Below are 22075 nucleotides of genomic sequence, written 5' to 3' on the forward strand. Positions count from 1 at the left end.
ATCCCTCTCATGCAGAGCAGTGATGCTAACAGATGCACCTGCGCCTCGTTTTTTTCCGGGGTTTTTTTTTTTTGTTGTTGTTTGTTTTTTTGCAGCAAACATCAGATTTGTGTCGCTCTCTGAAGCCATAGCCAGCACTCTAGGATCAGTGTGAGGCTTTTTGGTGCATGTGGTAATGCTCATTCTGGTTGTTCAGCCACCCGACTCTCACCACGCTTTTCTCAAAGGGCTGCCTTCCACTCCTTGCGTTTTTTTTTTTTTTTTTGTTTGTTTTTTTGTTTTGTTTTGTTTTTTTTCTTTTTATAAATGTACCCACCTCTTTTCTGCTTACCCACAGCTGAATTGGTGAACACTGCACGCCACCGCTGCCGCTTTCTGCCTCCCTCCTCTGGTAACCATGTGTCCGTCTCACCCACATCATGGACAAGGGAGAAACTCGCTCCAATCACACGACTCAATCAGCACGTCTGCACTTTGTCTCTCCAGCCTTGCCCCCGTTTTGTTTTTCCTTCCCCGCCCTGTCTAGCATCCTGCTTGTTGAGCTTTAAGTTTAAAGTGTTGCGTGTTTTCAGACTCATGGATGGTCTGCGGTGATTCGTCTATGTACAAGTGTTTGTGTATCTGCTCATCAGTAATGTAAAGCCAAGACTCCTCTCGTCGTGTGTGTGTGTGCGTGTGTGAGAGATGGAACTTGTTTCTTTGCCGCTTGGGCCGTCTCCCTGCAGTTACCTGTGGTTTCAGATCTTTGAGATGACGGTCATGCAGATGTTTTGTTTCATATGTACATTTGGGCTGCCCCTCTTATTTTTTTTTTTTTTTTTTTTTTTGTTTGTTTGTTTTGCTATTGTTGCTTTGTTTTTCTTTTTTTGTGGTTCAGCCATCAAATCAAGCATCTCACTGGTTAATCATGAGAACAACCCAAGAGGACCATGTTTTGCTATCCTCCTGATACACACAGACACTCCCCCTCACTCTCTATCTTAGGGGGTGTATCTGTGTGTTTATGAAAAGTTGCACTTAAACACACCATCTACATTCACACAAGTTTAAAGGCCCATCTGTCACAGGGCCTGTTTCCAGATATTGATTTTAAATGGGTCGTCTTATTATTGCTATTGTTGTTATATTGGTGAGATATTGTTTGGGGTAGTTTTTTTGGGGTTTTTTTGTTTGTTTTTTTCTTTTAACATAAAAGGGAGTTATAGTTGGGTGTTTTTTGTTTGTTTTTGTTTTGTTTTTTAAATTAGTATGTTTTTAATTTGTATTTTTCTTATTTCTTTTATGGGCGTGATTATTATTGACAGTGTTTTCAGTCAGGAAACTTGTTTTGGTTTGTTTTGTTTTTTTTTTCCCTTACAAGATCTTATAAGGAATTATTTTAAAAGAACATATAAGTAGACTGTCAAAGAGATGAGTTATTGAGGGTTATAGTCTGTATATTCTATGGGTATTATGAATTAAACGATTAACAAAAACACATTATATACATACAATTGAATAAAATTTCCTGATACTGTTGAAATTTTGATGTGGTCTCGTTTTCTTTGTTTTTTGTTTTTTATTAGCTAATAAAAACATCAAAAGATACTTTATATTCAAAGGTCAATATTATTTAGTTTTATAGGTTGAATATTGAAATTTATCGCCAATATTGTAACCTTTGAGGAAGCACTTAACAGTGCAAGGCAAGAAGAGATGTCTGGTGTAATCAGAGAGGATGGTGGTCAGCCCCCAAATGTTTGAGGATTAAGTGGGAAGAAAGTGATGGTAACAAAAGTCATAGAGTAACAGTGCAAAATGACAGCAACAAAAAGAAGTCGAACTACAGGGTGGGGGAAAGGTTACCAATGTCCAGTAATGGTTTATAAATAGTGTTCCGTATTTTGCAAGGGAAGAGAGAGAGAGAGTGTGTGTGTGTGTGTATAATGTGGAAAATTATGGATTCTAGCACAGAACCTTGTGGAACTCCATAATCAAGACTTGTGCCATTTCTTGTGGATTTTTATGTGATGAATCCAAATACACTGCTAATCAGAGTATATCATCATGACAGTAGAACCTGTGGGATATTGATCAGGACATTTAAGTAGCAGAGGGGGGTTGTTAATTGGTTTCAGCTGCTTTGGTGTTAATGAAATTAACAACAGGTGCAGCAGAGGGGCAACAATGAGACAACCTCTTAAATAGGTGTTGTTTTACAGGTAGAGGCCACTGACATTTTTCCCTCATTTGTTCTGCTTCTTGTTTTTTTTCCACTAGCTTTGTTTTTTCATTTGACTTGGGTCAGTGTTACTACAGGTAGCATGAGGCGATACCTGGACCCTACAGCGGCATGGCATGGCATGGGATGGGGATTGCATATCAAAACGTACCATTGCTAGAAGGTTTGCTGTGTTTCCCGGCACAGTCTCAAGAGAACGGAGGAGATCCCAGGAGACGGACAGTTACTCTGAGAGCTGGACAGGGCTGTAGAAGGTCCTTAACCAACCAGGAGTGAATAAATAATTTTGGCAAAATGGACTAGCCTGCCACATCATTTTTTTTCACTTTAATTTTGGGGGTATCTTTGAATGGAGTTCTGTGTTTTCATTTCCATGAAATGATGTAGCGACCTTTATTCCTAGCCTTTTTCCCAGTCGATATCAACATATTTTTCCCATTGAGATCTGATGTGTTTTCAGAGTGTTCCTTTAATTTTTTTTGAGCAGTGTAAAAGGAGCTGTAACACTGATCTGCCTTTGAAAGCTGCTTTGGAAGTGAGTTTCATGCTAAATAATTCCTGGGATATATTCATTCAAGTCATCTGGCTTTTTCTGCTGCATAGCTTTCACATCCTCCTTCATATCATGTCTCAGCATGACTGTAAGTTTAATATGCACATATTTATGTCTCTATATATCTCTACCACGTGTGACAGCAGGAAAACAAAAGTGGCAAACAGTGGGGTGTGATCTGTCTTCTGTGTGATTTGCACGTCAAAAGGAGACACCTGTAAATGTGGGAAAATGCTGGAAGCTCTGATTTGCCCTGCAGTGAATGGATTTCTCTGTTCTCGTGAAAACCAGGCTTGTTGTAACACATCACTGCAGGCTCGGCCCGTCACACAATTGTTTGTCACATTCCAGCTTTGCCATTCTAGTTGAACAATATGCTGCTGCTTATCCTGCTGATTTTGGACTGTACGTGACATGTTGTGGTGAGCACTGCTTGCAGATAGGTGGTTTTCATATTTCTGGCCTGGTCAAAGCAAAGTTTACATACTCTACATTCCACACCCCCTTTGTCAAATACAGGATAAGAAACTTGCCACACTGCCTGCGATGCATTTGTTTCCTAAGTTATCAGCTTGTGTTTAAGCCCAGCAGCACATTACATCTGGAAAAAGCAATAGATGGCTAATTGCACTCATCTGGCAGGTAATTTGTAATCATATGCTGTTTTAGGATATTCTGTATTATATTAGCAATACTCCAGCAGTGTAGCAGAATAAAAGTAATCCTTAGAAAGGTGTTGCAAGACTTGCACAGGTATGACACAAACCTGAACAAAAGCATAAAAACAGGATTACCACTGGAAGGGGAGAGGCCAGAGCGAGAGCCCTGTGGGGTTGTGAGCTGGTGCTTCATTAACTGACTTTTATAGCTCTGAGGGTTCAGCTGTACCTGCTAAGAGTAAGACTCTGAAATTCAAGGGTGGGACTTTCTTTTTTCTCTCTCTGTCATACCAGTCTGTCTGGATTTTTCTTATCTTCCCACAACAAGCTGCTGGTTCTTCAGAAAAGCTTTTGGGTCAGGCCACTTCTGATTGGAAGGAGAAATCGAGCTGTCATTTTGAAATTGTCTTGCTGAGCAAGTTTTTTCTTTTTTTCTTTTTTTTTTCTTTTGCTGGTGCTTCTGGTCAACCTGAACTGTGAGATCTTGCAGAGACTCTCAGGGACTCGCTGGATGTGCATGCAGGAAAGGATGATCAGCTTTTTATATTTTTTCCTCCCAGTGTTGGGAGGATACACCCTCACCTCAGTTTACCTGCTAAAGAACCCACAGATTCTCCACAGGAAGAAACGCCCTGCTTTCTACAGCAAAAAGATCTCACACAGAGGAGGTAAGGATCTGCAGTCAGTGTGTGGGACTCAAAGATCATGATGTGTGGGGGTGCTCACCGGACTGGGCATGCAGCCTCTGTGCCCCGAGATCCGGGTTTTAATCTGCCTCAAGTCCATCTGTAAAGCAGCTGCATGTCAGTCAGCATCCAATTTAACTGGAGAGAAGCCCAAAACACTGATGCTATTAAATGTTATAGAATGCTTTTGCTTCACTTTCCAGCATTTTAAAAGCTAATTTCTTTCAGCAGTTGCACATTTTAGTCCTGTGGGTTAAAGATTTATGTATGAAGCTTTCCCATGGGGTGCCCCTGATTTTTATTACTGCTTTAAAGATGAAGTCTTTGAACAAAAGGCCTGTTTTTTATATCTAAATCTTATTTTACTGTGCAGATACTTTTTTCTGTTCTACCACGAGGCTTAAGCTGAAAACTTAATGTGCAATTCTAACTGATCATGTGATTTGCTGTAATGTTTAGTAGGACCAGTTTTGCAGCTCTCTATCTGAGACATTTTGAGTACATCGTATTTTCTGACTACTGGCATCATTTCAATGAATTTTAGGATCTGGAGAGAGGATAGAGAGCACCATGGAGGCATTCACACAGTGAGTACCACACTGCCCTCTCTGAAGTGCTGTGAAAGAAGAATGCATCAATTACTACATGATGGCAGACTTTTTAGACACCCCACCCCTGACCCACCCCTTCCCAAAAAAGGGGAAAAAAGGTGTATTGCTAAAAATGTGAAAGTGACGCACACACCCCTGACAAACGGTGGAGTCATCATTTTACTTATTCGTATCTTTTCTCTGTTGTCAGTGCGGCGGAGCAGGGCACTGAGATGCTGGAGATGGACTGTCATTTGACACATGATGGCTATGTGGTGGTATCACATGATGAGAATTTGCTGAGGCAGACTGGCCATGATGTCACAATCCCCTCGCTCAATCTGCAGGTAGGAAGCCAGATCCTGCTGGACTGGGGCAAAGGTCACAAGGCCGTACTGAGACAAGAAGTGGTAATGTTTCAGAGACACCTGCTCTGTTTCTGTTTCATAGATGAGCATTGTTATACATTGTTACACATGAGACTATGTGAGTTTTATCTTGAGCACTACGTCTCAAATATACTATTTTTTGTGGCACAGATTCAACAAGGTGCTGGATACATTACTCAGGGATTTTAGTTCATGTTGACATATTGACATGAGACAGTTGCTGCAGATTTGTTGCCTGTATATAAATGAATCTCCTGTTCCATCACAACCCAAATGTGCTCTATTGGATTGGGATCTAGTGAGGCCATTTGAGTACCGGGAACTCCATTTTTGTTTTCTAGATGTTTGAACTTTGTGACATGGTGTGCTATCCTGCTGGAATCAGCTATCAGAAAAGATAGGTACACGGTTCATAAAGTGATGGACATGTCAGCAACAATACACGGGTAAGATATTTTCTTGGCCCCAAAGTGTGCTAAGAAAATATCTGACACTTATTACACTACCACCAGCAGCTTGAACCATTTGTACAAGACAGGATCATGTTGTTTACACCATAATTCTGATCCTAACATTCAAATGGCACAGAAAAACATCAAAACATCCAGACCAGACATTTTTTCCAGTCTTCTATTGTCCAATTTTATTGAACTTGTGCAATATTAGTCTGTTTCCTTTTCTTAGCTAACAGAAGTGGTACTTGATGTGGTCTTCTACTGCTAAAGACCACCTGCTTCAAGTTTTGACATGTTTAGAGATGCTGTTCTTCATAATTTGGTTGTTACACGGGGATATTTCACTTATTGTTTCCTCATCTTGAAGCAGCTATGCTATTCTCCTCTGATTTCTGACATTGACAAGGTACTTTTACCTACTTAAACCACGCCCCCCACCCCCACCCCCATTCTTATGCTCAGTTTGAACTTCAACAGGACGTCTTGGCCATGTCTGCATACCTAAATGCAATTGCTGCCATGTGATTGGCCGATTATATATTTGCATTTATGAGAAGCTGAACAAGTGTGAGTGTATAATACTCTAGAGTTCAATTTAGTTTTATTGTAAAATGTAGAATAACTGCTTAAAAGTCAGTTTTCACTTCCAAACAATCTGGTATTTCCTTAAGCTCACATGAGACTACCAGATTTGGTTGTAATGCTACTGTGAGCTACTGGGGCTTTACATGGGGGTTTACATGTTATTACATGTTTTTCCATGCAGATTTAACAGCACACTTATTTACTGTAGCAACGTTACTTACAGAGCTGCATGGAGGCATCTTTTAATTCTTTTAAATTCACCATAATCTTCAAAAAGGGCATGCTGCTTGCATTACTCTTGAGGTTTCCTCGGAAACAAAGCTGTAATTTCTCAGTAAGAGTTTGTTCAAGCATCAGATTACCATCAAGTGAATGTTTGCATCCGGCTTTGTTGCATGTACCAACTCAGCTGGGACAACAGTACTAAGAATATCCGATGGTGTACACGAATTCTTTTCACCTTAATCACATCATAGTAAATTCACCTTAAATCTCTCTGTTCAACTCTGTTTTTAAACTTTTAGGATTTGCCTTTGTATAAGGAGAGACTGGAGGTAACATTTTATGAAGGTGAGTTCCTCCTGTTTTATCTAATTGTTCATTTTTAATGAAAAGACATTTGAAGAAGAAATGCATCTATAATAATCATCATCATCATCATAATCATAAATCAAACACTGTATGTTGAAAAATGCATAGACAAAACAATCAAACAACTACTGTTTAAAAGTGACTGAATAAAAAAAATTAGCTTCCCCAATTTCCTCCAGCAGGACATCAGTATTAATACTCTGGATCAAAGATATTTCTAATGTTTCTGAAAGAGTTGGGTAGTGATATTACATTCATATCCAAGAGAGGGGAGCAAAATTAGAGGAAATGGATGTCTGGGACTCTGAGGAGTAACCTTAAAGCCTAAATCATTAAATAATTGCTAGACTATGAAACTTCTAATTAAAAATAAAATTAATAAATATTACTTTGTATCATATTTGCTACATCCAGCAATTTATTGCTTAATTCACTGTAAAAGTTGTTGCCATAAGGAGAAATACAATTGTGTATATCTGCAAAGAAATCATAGCTCACACTGTATTTGTTATAGAGCCAAATCATAAGATATCAGTTAGAAACAGCAGGAGGCCCACAATGAAATCTTGTGGAACACCGTTTCTTAGCATTACTATAGCTGACTGCACAGATTATCAGAACATGTGTAGACACAAATGAAACTAATATAAAAGCAAACCTGAAACGCAGGCACTATATTAAAACAGTGATAAAAGCAGCAGACAGATCCCAGATGAGTAAAGCAGTGTGGTGCACCACAGTCAACTGCCATAAGAAGTTAATTTCTTTCTGATATGCTCATGCATGTAATGTGACTTTACTTTTCACCCCTCCTTTTCTTTAGGTCGTTACAGCACTGGCAAGGACAGGAAGTTTGCTCTGCTGGAGGATGTGTTCGAGAAGTTCCCTGAGATGCCGATCAGCGTTGAGATCAAAGAGAACAACCACGAGCTCATTAAAAAGGTACACATTAATGCAGCCCAACAAACCAACACCAAACTTCTACCAGAGTTTCCCGATATGTGAAAAAGCTTCAGCTTTTCAGCGTTTGATTGGGCCTCTTTTGAAGTGGATACATTATCTAAATTCCAGTCAAGGTGGACAAATTATGAGTGATTTTCTAACTACAAGGCTAGGGAGCTTTTCCTGTGCAATTCTAAATATGTTGTCCACCTTATAGACAGTGTCCACAGTTTGCTGGCCAAGTCTAGCACAGCAGCCTCTGTGATGTCTGTGTTTGCAGCACCACTTACACTCTTGAACGCTAATATTTGTTTCCCACTTGATTTGATGTTTTTAGGTGTCTGATCTGGTTAAACGCTACAACAGGGAGGGGATCACTGTGTGGGCTTCCACAGACTCCACGATCATGAAGGAATGCTGGAAAATGGTACATTAACCAGCTGGAGGAGACCAGTTACCTGTATAGCATTAACACACTTTACTCATCATAACATTTTAATTACATGCAGGAAATGCGTGAAATGAAGTTATATGATGGCGTTACAGGGTTTCCTTAGCTTTTCAGTATGGTTTTCAGCATGACTCGAGTGATTCATAAACACCGCCTCTGTACCAGTGTTGTCACCCAGCATGTCTGTGCCTCTGTTCTCTCCTTCCTCGTAGAACGGCTCCATGCCGTACAGTTTCACTATGAGCCGAGGCCTGCTGCTTCTGCTTCTCTTCTACACGGGGCTGCTGCCCTTTGTGCCAATAGGAGAGAGTTTGCTGCAGTTCTACCTAATGCGCATCTTCAACAGGTGTGACTGCGGAAGTGTGTTCAGTGCATGCTGAGTAAACTGTGTCCATTCATGTGCATGCATGTCATTTCACATGAAGGGTCTTTTTTTCTGTTAAGACTGTGAAGCTTCATGTTATTGCTCTCTATGCTCACTGTGTCTGGACTGCCTAACTGAGCCCATTAACATTTTTCCTGGTCCAAAATGAGAATTTGAATGATAATGGTGAATGCATGACTGGTGTAAGTATGGTACAGGCTCCGGGTCTGTGTTGCCTTATTTGGGAAAAACCCAGCAATTTTCCTTTTTGTTTTAAATTCTGACCGTTTACTTTTGGGGGGGGGGGGCGGGTAGTTGTGAATGTTTATGTTCTGCTTGTTCAGCTGTAGTTCATACATTTCTGTTAAACACATTCAGATTTATGTTTTACTTTTATTTTTAAAACTCTCTGGGAGCACTGAAAGTTTCTCTGTGCAATGACAATTTAATCATGTGGTTGTAAGCCTTCTTCTGCAACCTCTTGGTTTTTATTCTCTCAGATACTTTTATTTCATAAAAGTGTAACTGTGTCTTTCTCTGTCTCTGTGTGTGCTGAAGGACATACATTCCTGATCAAGCTCTCCTAAGGAACAAGTTTGTTGTGTCTTTGATAGAAAAGTAAGTGAAGTATTAAAAAGGACTATGGTAGTTGTTCCTATATCTCACTTATTTATTGGTCTTGAAATCTAAATTATAAATGCCAAAAATCGACAAAACATTCAGTCCTCACTACACTGAAAGATAGATTTAAGCTAGCAGTGTAAACAATCATTTTAAGCACAGTGTGCAGTTTGTTTTATTTTAAATTTGCTTCTTTCATGCTGTCATTGCAGAATAACTATGAGGAAGAGTCTTTTTAGGCACCTCGCTGCCCGTGGAATTCAGGTATGAAACCACATTTCTAAGTGTTTACAGCACTGTGCTTAAAAGAAGAGTTAAAGAAATGCAAAGAAAGCCAGAACTGTGGAATATAAACATATCAGAGTAAAAGAAAACACTAAATACTGAGAGGTAAATATGAAAAATATCACAAATGTTTGTTTACCTTATCAAAGGCTCTTTGTCTTATCAGAGTTTTGTTTGCTCATTCTCATTTAGATAGAAACAGTACTGGGACCACAAGTGTGCTCAGAAACTTTCCTGGAACATTTTTACTTCACTTTTACTTTGCTCTTGTGTCTTCCATGAAAAGATGCACAGGGAATCCCCAAAATATAATTCCTGTTAAAGTCAATGGATTTGATTTTTCTCCTACTAGTCACTGCATGGTCAGCTGCAGGATGCTATTCAAACTCAACAGGTTATGATCTAACACAGAAAGCACTTCAGCATGACAAATAGTTGACCTCACACAACCACTATGAGTGTCCTGATGTGATGAGATCAACCCTGTTGTCAGGACATGACTCCACTCAATAGCTGGAGAAAGTAACACTCTTTAAGCTATGTGATATTTATATTTTGTCCTTGTTGTATTTCAACACTTTTAAATAATGCCAAAGTAGACACCAGGAAATGTTCCTTTCTATATCACCTACATGTTGTTTTTTAGTGTTCTGGGGAGAATTTGTGGGCATGTTAAAATCCAAGTATTTTAATCAGTGATTCAGTAACATGTCCACATGATTTACAGGTTATCAGTCCACTGAATGTCCTAATCAGTCCCTCACTAGACTCTTTAGTAGGTAATTGGTGCCGACTACCAGGTTTATGTCCTTTTGCCTTCAAAACTGCCTTAATTCTTCATGGCACAGATTCAACAATGTGCTGAAAATATTCGTCAGATATTTTGGTCCATATTGACATGATGGCATCACACAGTTGCTGCAGATTTGTCAGCTGCACATCAGTAATGTGAATCTCCTGTTCCACCACATCCCAAAGGTGCTCTGTTGGATTGAGATCTGGTAACCTTGGAGTCTATTTAAGTACAATTAACTCATTGTCGTGTTAAAGAAACCAGTTTAAGATGAGTTGAGCTTTGTGACTTGGTGTATTATCCTGCTGGAAAGAACTAGTGAACCAAAGAATGGGTACGCTGGTCAGAAAGGGATGGACATGGTCAGCAACAGTACTTGGGTAGACTGTGGTGTTTATCTGATGGTCAGTTGGTACTAAAGTGCCTAAAGTGTGCCAAGAAAATATCCCCCTCACCATTACCGAATCGTTGATACAAGGCGGGCTCAATCCATGTTTTCATGATGTTTATACCAAATTCAGACCCTACCATCTAAATCTTGCAGAATTCAATATTCATAAGACCAGGCAACGTTTTCCAGTCTTCTGTTGTCAAATTTTGGTGAGTCTGTGGGAACTGTAGCTTCAGTTTCCTGTTTGCAGCTGACATGTATGGCACCCAGTGTGGCCCTCTGCTTCTGTAACCCATCTGCTTCAAGGTTTAACATTTTTTTGTATTCACAAATGCTCCTCTGCATGGCTTGGTTGTAAGGAATGGTTGAGTTACAGTTACCTTCCTGTCAGAAAAGCAGCCTGGCCACTCTCCTCTGACCAGAGAACTACGGCTCACTGGGTATTTTCTTCCTTGGACCATCCTTTGTAAAGCCTGGAGATGGTTCTGTGGGAAAATCCCAGTAGATCAGCAGTTTGTTCTTTTTTTTTTTTTTTTTTTTTTTTTTAAAAGACTCATACCAGCCGTTTGGCACCAACAGCCACTTTCAAAGTCATTTCAATCACATTTCTTCCCCACTCTGAAGCTCGGTTTGAACTTCAGCAGGTAATCTTGACCATGTCTACAAGCAGCCATTCGACTGGCTGATTAGATATTTGTGTCCACGAGCAACTGAACAGGTGTCCCTAACAAAATAGCCAGTGAGTCTAGGTGCTCACCTATTAACCCACTCGTTCGGCTAATAAGATTATCTTTGCAACATGCTCCATGAAAATCTTTTTCCCCTGTTTTCTCTGTTTCCACATACATATTATTCTAATCAAGATGAATGTGACACTTTTGTTGCCATTGCATTGATTATCAATATCATTTTGTAATAGTTATTTATCTACACTGTAGCCTGAACAACTGGCACATGGTGCTTCAGATTTTCTGCTGGCATACAAGGAAAAACAAAACAGTGAAATGTCAGTTTTTAACTGAAGATAACTGTTGCAATTGCAGGTGCATTTATTTGTTTGCAACACAGAAGAAGACATAGAGGCGGCATTAGAAGTAGGAGCCACTGGAGTGATGAGTGACTATCCAACTCTTCTGTCCAACTACTTCTGCAAAAACAGAAGTCAGGACTGAATCCAAGCACACCATCACATGATGGCAACAATGACACTGATAAAAACGGCTAATGCAACATTTGTTGAAGAATCTTTGGTCTACATAATAATCACCATGCAGTGGGAACACAACTATCATTAATCTCTTCGGTGCTGACCTTTAATCGCTGCTGACAGAATGACTTGTTTGTCGTGGGATCATTTCTACAGTCTCCACCCACAAACAAACCACGGCATTGATTTGGTCTGCAGCACATCTAACGAGTGAATCTTTAACTAGCTGGACTGTATTATTTGATTAAATGTGACTTTATTTTGAATGTCTCTAATGTTACTTTCTGCCACTTTTAAGATAGGGCTTGAGAAATAAATGATTATGAATAAATCACTTGCATTTTGGCTTTTATATTCTTTTGGGCCATTAGAAGATTATAAGGTAATTACTGGCAGTACAAACATGAATACAGTACAGTGTGTTACGGAGCAATCTAGGCAGCATAGCGCGAATCTCTTTGACCGATTTTCTTGACCTAAAAGAGACTGTAGAGAGTGTACACGTGCTGTAAACCTCACCTGTGTCCTCGTTTTCCCAAGCAACTATGGTCAAAGTCCAGCCACCCGGCCGTGATAATAATCAACCAGTTCGTTGGTGAAACAAAGACTGTATTTTTCTGTGTAGGTTGGCAATGATCAAGTTAATGGGATATACCTGGATTAAAAAAATAATAACAGTAGGCATTGAGAGCAAAGTAGCAATAAAATAAGAAATGTCTTAGTAATAATGAGACACTTGAGACAATTTCCCATATTTTGACTGGTTCGGGAGGACATGCAATTCAACTCAGTTTTATTTATATAGCATCAAATCACAACGAAAGTTGCCTCAAGGAACTTTACATGTAAGGTAGAGACCCTACAACAATACAGAGAAAGCCATAACAATCAAACAACCCAGTATGATCAAGCACTTGGTGAGAGTGGGAAGGAAAAACTCCCTTTTAACAGGAAAAAACCTCAAAACAGAACCAGACTCAAGGAGGGGCAGTCATCCACCATGGCTGGTTGGAAATGATGGTAGGGAGACGGGACTAAAACACTGTGCATTTTGCACTTTTCTAAACTCTGGCTTTAACCCAGTGCGAAGGGTAGGCCTTTTATTATAGTGAGAAGAAGCTTAGCCAGTTTAACACCATAATCATCAGGGAAAGCTACAAGTCAACAAGTTGCACACTTTGCAGATTTTGTAAACTGTGAGAAAGAAAATGAAGTTCCAGTATATTCTGAATAATATGGTGTGAAGTGACACAATATATGTGTTATAATTAAATAAAATTGCTGAACTTTTCAGATGTGGCGAAAGAAAGCTATGCAAATCTATGGATAGATTCAAACTGAAGGCCCCAAAATGCAGAAATCACAGTGAAAGTACATAAAGACTTTCCATATGCATGACTATAAGAACAAACTTCAGTTTCCTTTTATCTTTACTGTATTTGCTTAGCAAGACAGTTTGAAATATTGTTTAATTAGCCTGTACATGCCTAGTTTATTGTTTGTTTGTTTTTATTTTTAAGTCATCATTGCTGACATGTCCCACTTTCTCCCACACAAATACCACATATGCCCTACATTTAGTTTGTTGGGATCTGCTCACCGTAGGCCTAGGTCTTTGATCAACATTTAATGTTACATGTTGCTGTACCACAGAGCAAGGAAACTGCAGGAATTATAACCAAACTTTTCAAAACTAAACCAGAGATCAACGTAAGATATGATGGACCGCCTGCCTGTGTGTCATAAAAATACACACACACACACACACACACACACACACACACACACACACACACACACACACACACACACACACACACACACACACGAAAGGCAAACACACAGCAAATGACATGCAAAGGAGCAGTCAAGAAACCACAACAAATAAAACCCTTCCCTCAGGCTCATATTCCAAGAATTCCTGGAAACTGTCACAGTAGCAGGTTAGCATGTTGTTCTTGCTCTTATTGGTCTGAGCTCTACAGAAGCACTATGCCTGTTTTTGAAATTATTTTTAATCCCAGTCCTACAGGCCGGAGATGATAACACACTTTCAGCATTTATGAAACGCTACCAAACAGCAATCAAACTGATAGCCATAAAAGGCCCCGGTAAGATGGAATCTGATTGGTTGACCCACATTCTAACGTCACTCGGAGGCTCTGATTGGTCAGCGGGGATTTGTTTTGCACTACCCAGACTTCCTCCTATGCGTGTTTTCATAAACAAATCGCATTTTTCCTCCCGCCGAGGTCGCTGCTTTCGCTCCTTGTCAGCCTGCCAGCTTTGTCGGCGTCCAGCTCCACTTTTAAAGAAGGTCGTTTCGGAACTTTGAGCGCTGGTTCTGGTTAAAAACAAAACAAAAGAGAGACGCGGGTAAACGGGCTCCGCTTCAACAGCCAGAGCTGTCTGTCCTTTTTTGTGTGTCCGAACCGCCAGCGCGTGGTCGATCGTTTCTCACCAAACTGACCGTTTTTCTGCCTTTTACCTGAAGTTTTTCAGCTGCTGGTCACACCAGTCCGCTGTCTAGACTGTGAGGAGCTTCGGTGTTTTTAGGTGAGTGGACGGACGCCGAGAAATGTCCTGCAATGCGCATCTGCGCTGCTGCCGCTGCTGTTGTGTGTTGACAGTGCGGAGCTAGCGGGCTAGCTAACACACTAAGCTAGGTCAAACCAGAGCTAGTGGCCCGGTTTACTCCTGCAGCTGGCAGATGCACCATCAGTCCGTTTAGGTTGACTGGTAGACGGACAGTGCCTGTACAGTCCTTGAATTTGGGTTAACTGCTGCATTTATCTAAGCAAGGGTTATTTGTGCCAACTATTAGAAACCAGGAAGGAAGCTGCCTGGTTAACTAACCTGTTATGTTTGACTAGTCTCAGCTAATAATGCATCCATACCTTGTAAAGTCACCCTCTGCCATTATACATTTAATCACTGAAAAGAAGATGCATGATTGAAGCTGACAAAGAGTCCAACCCAGATAGCTTCATTAAGGATGAATGACCTTAAAACCTTGCTGTTAGATGGCTCAAACTGTTAGTTACAAACTCCAAATTGTTAAATACTAATGCAAAGGCTTGAGGGAGTAAGTCACACCTTTATAGTGCTGACTTTCAATTTTCACTTGGCGTGTCAGTATAATAGTAGGACTTTGGTCATAGATTTTTCTGAACCACATCTGATCAGGTGATTAACAGATTTTCTCTAGCTCCAGCCTCATTGCAGTTTGACAGTGCTCAGTTTTAGTTTAGTTTTCTTTGTAGTTATTATAATACTTGGGCTACTTATCAGGGGCCTGGTTTACGAGATTACAGTAATAGCACCTTGTGAAGGCAGTTCAAAGTCATGTAGGCATCCTAAGTCTCAATACAAAAAACCTCATCAGGCTGGTTGTGTTGACAATGGCCTTTTTATAAGATAGACTTTTACCCCCGAGTGAAAAAATTCACGTTATTACATTATTATAACAACAAAATGAATAGAACAGGAACAAAATAAGTAGATTCAGCATTATAACATAACCTCTATTAATAATACTCTACAACAATAGAGAAAAATGTGCACTGTACATATAGGAATATATATGGCATGGGATATTGCATAGTGCAGTGGTTAACAGCAAGATGGAATATAGACTATTGCACATTGCACACAGTCTGACAGAAGCTGGAAGGAACGTCCTGCTTTTGGTTTTTAGTTAGGCTTAACTTTAATAACCTTTGTGTCACATTGCGTTAGGGTGAAGCTTTATAGTCTTGTGATGGGGCTAAGGTTAATTCAAATGAGAAAGAAATCATCCTGTTTATGGTTAGTCAGATGGACTAACTGTGTGCTTAGATCGTTAACCCATCATACAAACAATAATAAAAAAAACTTGTCTCTCTCTGTTTTTGCTCCTGCTCAGACATGGTGAAGCTGACAAAAGCCAAGACGTTCCAGGCCTATCTGGACTCCTGCCACCGCCGTTACAGCTGTGTGCACTGTCGTGCCCATCTGGCCAATCATGACGATCTTATCTCCAAGGTCTGTATGCTGCCTGTTTTTGTTGTTGATAATCATGTCAGATGGCATGCACATTTGCTTCATGGTTATTTTAGAAAGTTGCATCTGAGACATGTCAGAGTTGGATTTGCTGTCTGTCTCTAATTTATATTTTTCCTCCCTGTCTCCTAGTCTTTCCAAGGCAGCCAGGGCCGAGCCTACCTCTTCAACTCTGTGTAAGTATCAACTGTTAAAAAGCAGGTTTTTCCTGTTTTAGGTTTCCAGTCTCACTTCTCCTGTAGACAGGAGAAGAGGGAACTGTTGTTGTTTTTTCACATCTCACTTGTATTCACAACAACTTTAAAGCCACTTTGTGCAAAAATGTTATTTTTTTTCATGCAAATCATTTTATAAAAAGTCTTTCTCGCTGAAAACACATTCCTAGTATCGCGCTTATTTAATCAAACCACACTGAACAGACAACTTGATTTGCTCTAGTTTGGATTTTGAAGGTGTGTGAGCTCACCTTCTTCTGGGGTTAGTGGGTCAGGAGTACACACTGTTCGCGTTTTAAATATTAACCTACCAGCTCCACTCAGTTTAAATCTTAATTTGTTCAGGTGCAGCCCTTTTTAATAGTAGGGTTTCATTAACATTTTCTCCTGAAGGAGGTTGTAGCTGTGCAGGAGAGGCTGTCCTTGAGTGATTACTGAAGAGAACAGTTTAATCACAGTGTGTCCATGCTTTTGTCTTCAGGGTCAATGTCGGCTGCGGCCCTGCTGAGGAGAGACTGCTGCTCACGGGACTTCATGCAGTGGCCGACATCTACTGCGAAAACTGTCACACCACGTTGGGCTGGAAATATGTACGTATATGTCCTCCAGCAAATACAGTGCAGGATTATTCATCATTAAATCACTTAAAGGCTTTTTGTTTTTTAATTCACTGATACGTCCACACACATTTTTCTGTTGCCATGGCGGATTTTATACATATCACACAAATCAATTGGGACATTTCTGTAAGACGCAGAATGTGCACAAAAACAACAAAGCAATGATGTAATCAAGAACAACTGGACTTTCCAGTGATTGTTATGTGAATGTCACTGTCTGCATTAATGCATGAACTGCAAAAAAAACAATCCGCTGTTTTGTCCCAAATACATCCAGCTGTGAGGCCCCCCCAGGGTAGTGTGATTGTAAAGAAATACATGAGAAAATGACCCAGTTTCTCTCTTGATTTATTACTTCTGTAAACTTTTCCCTGATGACTTTATGGTCTCTGTCACTGTTTTAAAACCTTCATTAAGACAACATGCTGTTCATTTAGTGAATTATTATCTCCATTAGGAGTAAACAGCAAAGTGAGGTATGTTTCGGGGTGTGGCTGCCCTCTGATTGACAAACTCTTACTGTTTGTTTGTGCAGTGTATTCACTTGGGGTTGAGCTTTGCTAAAAGTCACTCTAAGAAGTAGCAAGATGTCAGATTAGTTGTCCACTAACCAGACATCATGGCAGCTACATCTTTCTTTCATCTGTCATCTAACTTTTTCTGTCTTTCTAACAACTCCCTTTCACCTTCCTCCTGCAGGAACAGGCCTTTGAGCTGAGTCAGAAGTACAAGGAGGGGAAGTACATCATCGAGCTGTCCCACATGATAAAGGACAACGGTTGGGACTGAGAGGGAAATCTTCGTCTTTCGTCATGACTTTTTCACAAGTTGCGAAAACGGTTCCAGTGTAGCTTCTTCATCCCACGTTCGAGCCATCGCTGTGCCACACTTTCACTTCATACAGCTTTGCCAAGAATAGCATGTGATGCCTTATCTTTATCTGTTCTTCGTGTTTTGTTTCCTTTTTTTCAGCAAGCACGACAACACATTTGCTGATAATGCTGTCCTAAGTGCTAGTTGTGCAGGAGGACATGGACTGAATGAGTGCGGGGTTTGCGCGTGAAAACTTGGAGATGTGGTCACACGGGGCACCAGTTGGTGTTACATTTTGAGCACGCCTATTAGTGATTAAACCACTGAAACGGCCTCGCTCTGTGGTGGGCAGGCTGGTGCAAGTCAAATAATCTTATCTTAAACACTGGATGCAGGTATTTGGGTTTTCCTTTTGACTTTAAGGTGCATACTTAGATGTAAATGACCCAAACTGAGTGAATTATTTAGGCTTGTTTAATCCAGAGATCCCTTCTTTTTTTTGATGTGAGGGTATGGGAACGCTTAGAGAAGCGGGATGGGCTTTTTTTTTATGAGTTAATGTTTTTAAGATTAGTAAAATTTGTTCATATTTAGCCTAAAAAGCCCACAAACGTCTTGTAATTCATAATCTGGGGTAAGTCTTCCGCTTGAAGGTCTACCTTTTAGTGTGTGCTCGGGTGGGAATGTGTATGAGTGCAGTGTTTGCTCATAAGTCTTAAGCTGGATAGTGTTGAGAAGCATTGATCTGGAGTTGATTCACATTTAGATTTTCCACTGCACATTCGGGATATCTTCACTCTTAATGCGGATCCTTCATATGTTTGTGTATGACCTAACACTAAAGCAGCCCTTAGATTTCCTAGATTGTGCTAGAGCAGAGTGTGATTTGGGTAATGTAGCATATTTATGGTGACTTTTTTTTTTTTTAAATGTCTGCTTCTTTCATTAAAGTGTTTTTTATTTTAACCTGATATTTCATTAAAATACAGTATGCCAGTAAGACTTTTGTTTGTGCTTATTTCTTCTTTGTGGTCAAATACAGACAAAACACAGGCTGAGAAAGTTTCTGTTCAAAGTGCCGAGACAACACAAAAGTGTGAGGGCCAAACTCATAAAACAGCCAAAGGTAAAAGTAGCTTTTGATTGTCTGTTTTGGGGGGAAACTAATAAAAAGGAAAAATTAAAGTACTCACTTTGGCATATTTGTAGGTCACACATCTTGTATCTGTCATGTTATATTATTATATTGATGGTAGCGAGAGTCAGATCAGTCCTATACAACACCAGGGATTAGTTTACACTGAGTAGCTCGTGACTCTTTAATCCATCTCTAGTGCCTCCCTGTGGCTTTAAAAACGAACCTGATTTATTTATCATCTCCATAAGTGGTTCTTTACAAACTTTGGCATAAAAAGTAAGTAAATTTGTGTTTGCTCCATTTATTTCTTTGTTGTAATGCTCTGCAATAAATCTTATATTGTTTGCAAGCCTGTTTATTGCTCCTTAAATGGTGCCACATTTGTGAGTTGTTCCCATTATAAAATAGTCAAAGCCAAACAGCCTTTTCTGCTATTGAGCTTCTGGTATTGCAGGTGCCTCATTGCTGTTTGATTAGGAGCACCTGTGAGCATGGACCCTGCTACAGCAGTCAGTTGGTGTCTGCGCCAACCATGGCATGTTTGACTGATCTGGATAGGGCTATGCTATAGGACAACTTCAAGCGGGTGCTTTTTCAAAACCAAGTAGCAGCATTACTTGGACTGATCTCTAGTATCCTCTCCAAATTGAACGCCAAGGTCCATAAATGTCTATAAACTAGGCATCCCAAGAAAACCTCAAACTGTCAGCAAGCACAGAAACGGTAAGCATTTATATATGGTAAAATGGTAAATGGCCTGTATTTATATAGCGCTTTACTAGTCCCTAAGGACCCCAAAGCGCTTTACATATCCAGTCATCCACCCATTCACATACTGGTGATGGCAAGCTACGTTGTAGCCACAGCCACCCTGGGGCACACTGACAGAGGCGAGGCTGCCGGACACTGGCGCCACCGGGCCCTCTGACCACCACCAGTAGGCAACGGGTGAAGTGTCTTGCCCAAGGACACAACGACTGAGACTGGCCAAGCCGGGGCTCGAACCGGCAACCTTCCGATTACAAGGCGAACTCCCAACTCTTGAGCCACAATCGCCCCTATATCCAGTCAAGGTTTGCAGAATGATCTGGCCGATGGCTGTTTACCCAGACAACCTGGAACAGACTGCACACAGCCAATCTAAGGTCTGGTCTGGCACAACCACACTGGCTGACTTCTGACGAATGCTGGTTGAAGAATGGGATGCCATCCCACAGCAGTTTGTGACCAGCATGAGGAGGAGGTGCCAGACTCTTTTGGCAATTAATACTTCTTCCCCCATTTGTTAAATGAATAAATTGCTAACATGTCTTGTTCCTTCAGACTTCAATCATCCAATCCAATAAATAACAAAAAACCAGAGTCAGTAGCAGAATGAGCTGTTTGGCATTGGCAGAGAAGATTTAGGCTTTTTATTGGTCCAACTCACATACTCACCTCTGCTGCTTAACCCACAAACAAATGTTGTACCATTTATGGACAAGAAAATAGGTTTTCCAGCAAGCTTATTATCAAAGCAGACCACTTTAAATCTGATTTATTTGCATAAAAACAGGTAGGACTCAGATTGGCCTGCATAGCTTTAAAGCTACATTTTAGTAAATAATAAGTGAACAGTTTTCATTACTTTAACTCTAATTTCATAAATTGTGATATTAAAATGAAAATGCAAATTTAAAAGACTTTAAATATTTGCACCTATTAGTGATGCTGATAATAGTTGTGTTGCCTTTATTTACGGCTCAAATTCGTTTGTGTTCAGAAACTGTTCAGATGTGGCTGTATTGATAGCCCATTCAACTTCTCTTTAGCCCCCGCTGGTTTATATGACATTACAGCAGCTTTTTAAGAAAATGTCTTTTTACGCATGTCAGCGGAGCTCTTGCCGTCTGTGGAACAAATCCGATTCTGTGCCAACAGATGGTGCTGGAAGTCAGCCAGCAGGTGGTGCTGTAGTGTAGTTATGTTTAGACACCAGTGCTGTGCAGAGATTTTATCACCTTTAATTCTTACCGCTCTCATTTCAGTGCCATCTGATCAGACCCAGGTTTATTTTACAGCATGACAGCGAGTCCAAAAATACAGCCAGAGGCATAAAGCACTGTGTTCAACTGTGAGGAGGAACAAGTAGCTTCATCCTGCAACAGATGGCTTGGCCTCCACAGAGCCCTGATGTCTGGGATTACATGAAGACACAGAAGACGCTGAGACAGTAAATCCACAGCAGAACTGTGGCGAGCTCACAGAGGTGTTTGGAACAACCTGCGCCTGTCTCAAAAACCAAAAATATACCTCTATGAGAGCTGGTGACATAAAATATCAGCTGGATTTATTCACTAACCTTTGTGCGAGGGGGAATCATAAAGAAACGCAATAATAAGAAGTACTTCTAAGAGCATTATCACTGTATTTATGTGCCTTTAACTTCTAACCTTTAAGGCATGTTATAACTCTGCAATAAATCAATTTGTGGACATTACTGGTTTAGTAGTTTAAAATGTTAAATTTGAATTGTTTTGCTGCAGAATTCAGACATCTATTCCATAAAGGATTTAGAATATGTAAACATATTTGTAGATATTTACACATTTCTGTGGGCTAATTAAGTGGAGTAATTGCTGTGGTAACACACTGTTTACCTGCAAATCTCAAAATAGAATACAAATGAGCAGATGAACTCAAAGTAAGACAAAAACTGTGTGATTAATGATTGTGTACAAAAGACCTGATGGAGTACAGAAATAAGCATTAAAATGAAATCTACTCTATCAGCGAGCTAGCAGTGGACCTGCCAGGGAGATCACATTTCCCTAAAGAGAATAAAAATGTAAAGAGGTGGTGATCATATGTTAAACACACATGTGTCACATGAATGGGCTCCATCCTTTGCTGGAGAGGCTGCTGACAGTCATGTGTGTGCAGTACACTTTCAGCTGCTATGTGTTCACCTTTTCATGCCTGTGAGTGTTTTGTAATTTGATTCATGTGAGAAAAGTGAACAAATTCAAGCATCTCCTGAATTTTCAGTTATACTGCATCATACAAGTTTCCATAAAGAAAAGCTATGCACTGGGAGCTAAGCCCATATATGAATCCACTCGCCTATCTGGAAATAATACAGGAAATAAAATACATCCTTTGGGAGACTAAATACGTTAAATCTACCTAGCAAAGTCGGGGTGGAGCTGGAAGGTGCTGGATTGACAGCTTTACAAGATGTGCACTGCTCCTTTTATTATTTATTTATTTATTTATTTTTTGTTTTAGCAAATTAACTTACAAACGGTATCTAAAAGGAATTTTAGCTAGTGCTGAATGCTGCTTGAGTCATACATCTCTTGTAGATGAGAAGAAAATCCAAATGTAACACCATGAGTTAAAAATGTTCCACCATTTAAACAGATGAATGTGTTTTTATAAAAAGGTTGAACCAAAAGTGTCAGAAGAGAATGTTAATGCCTTGCT

At 40.1% G+C, this 22075-nt stretch overlaps 2 protein-coding genes across 2 annotated transcripts; both read left to right on the top strand.

Annotated features, from left to right (window-relative positions):
• Positions 1-3942: 3942 nt before the first annotated feature.
• On the top strand, positions 3943-12082 carry gdpd3a (glycerophosphodiester phosphodiesterase domain containing 3a). The gene is made up of 10 exons (XM_063470581.1): positions 3943-4101; positions 4664-4706; positions 4921-5056; positions 6663-6708; positions 7553-7671; positions 8009-8098; positions 8335-8468; positions 9045-9104; positions 9320-9371; positions 11620-12082. The coding sequence occupies exons 1-10, from the start codon at positions 3945-3947 to the stop codon at positions 11746-11748; spliced, it is 966 nt and encodes a 321-aa protein (XP_063326651.1). The 5' UTR covers positions 3943-3944; the 3' UTR covers positions 11749-12082.
• Positions 12083-13569: 1487 nt separating this feature from the next.
• ypel3 (yippee-like 3) lies at positions 13570-18472 on the top strand. Its single transcript, XM_063471564.1, has 5 exons — positions 13570-14339; positions 15688-15806; positions 15957-16000; positions 16521-16629; positions 17359-18472. The coding sequence occupies exons 2-5, from the start codon at positions 15690-15692 to the stop codon at positions 17446-17448; spliced, it is 360 nt and encodes a 119-aa protein (XP_063327634.1). The 5' UTR covers positions 13570-14339; positions 15688-15689; the 3' UTR covers positions 17449-18472.
• The last annotated feature ends 3603 nt before the right edge of the window (positions 18473-22075 follow it).

Source organism: Pelmatolapia mariae, linkage group LG4, assembly GCF_036321145.2.
Source record: "Pelmatolapia mariae isolate MD_Pm_ZW linkage group LG4, Pm_UMD_F_2, whole genome shotgun sequence".
Lineage (NCBI taxonomy): Eukaryota > Metazoa > Chordata > Actinopteri > Cichliformes > Cichlidae > Pelmatolapia > Pelmatolapia mariae.

Excerpts from the sequence above, each read along its gene's own strand:
- gdpd3a (XM_063470581.1), top strand. The coding sequence starts at position 3,945 with ATGTGCATGCAGGAAAGGATGATCAGCTTTTTATATTTTTTCCTCCCA. Across the intron at positions 5,057-6,662 it reads TCCCCTCGCTCAATCTGCAG|GATTTGCCTTTGTATAAGGA; the intron begins GTAGGAAGCCAG and ends TTAAACTTTTAG. Across the intron at positions 9,372-11,619 it reads TCGCTGCCCGTGGAATTCAG|GTGCATTTATTTGTTTGCAA; the intron begins GTATGAAACCAC and ends TTGCAATTGCAG.
- ypel3 (XM_063471564.1), top strand. The coding sequence starts at position 15,690 with ATGGTGAAGCTGACAAAAGCCAAGACGTTCCAGGCCTATCTGGACTCC. Across the intron at positions 16,001-16,520 it reads GCCTACCTCTTCAACTCTGT|GGTCAATGTCGGCTGCGGCC; the intron begins GTAAGTATCAAC and ends TTTTGTCTTCAG. Across the intron at positions 16,630-17,358 it reads CCACGTTGGGCTGGAAATAT|GAACAGGCCTTTGAGCTGAG; the intron begins GTACGTATATGT and ends TTCCTCCTGCAG.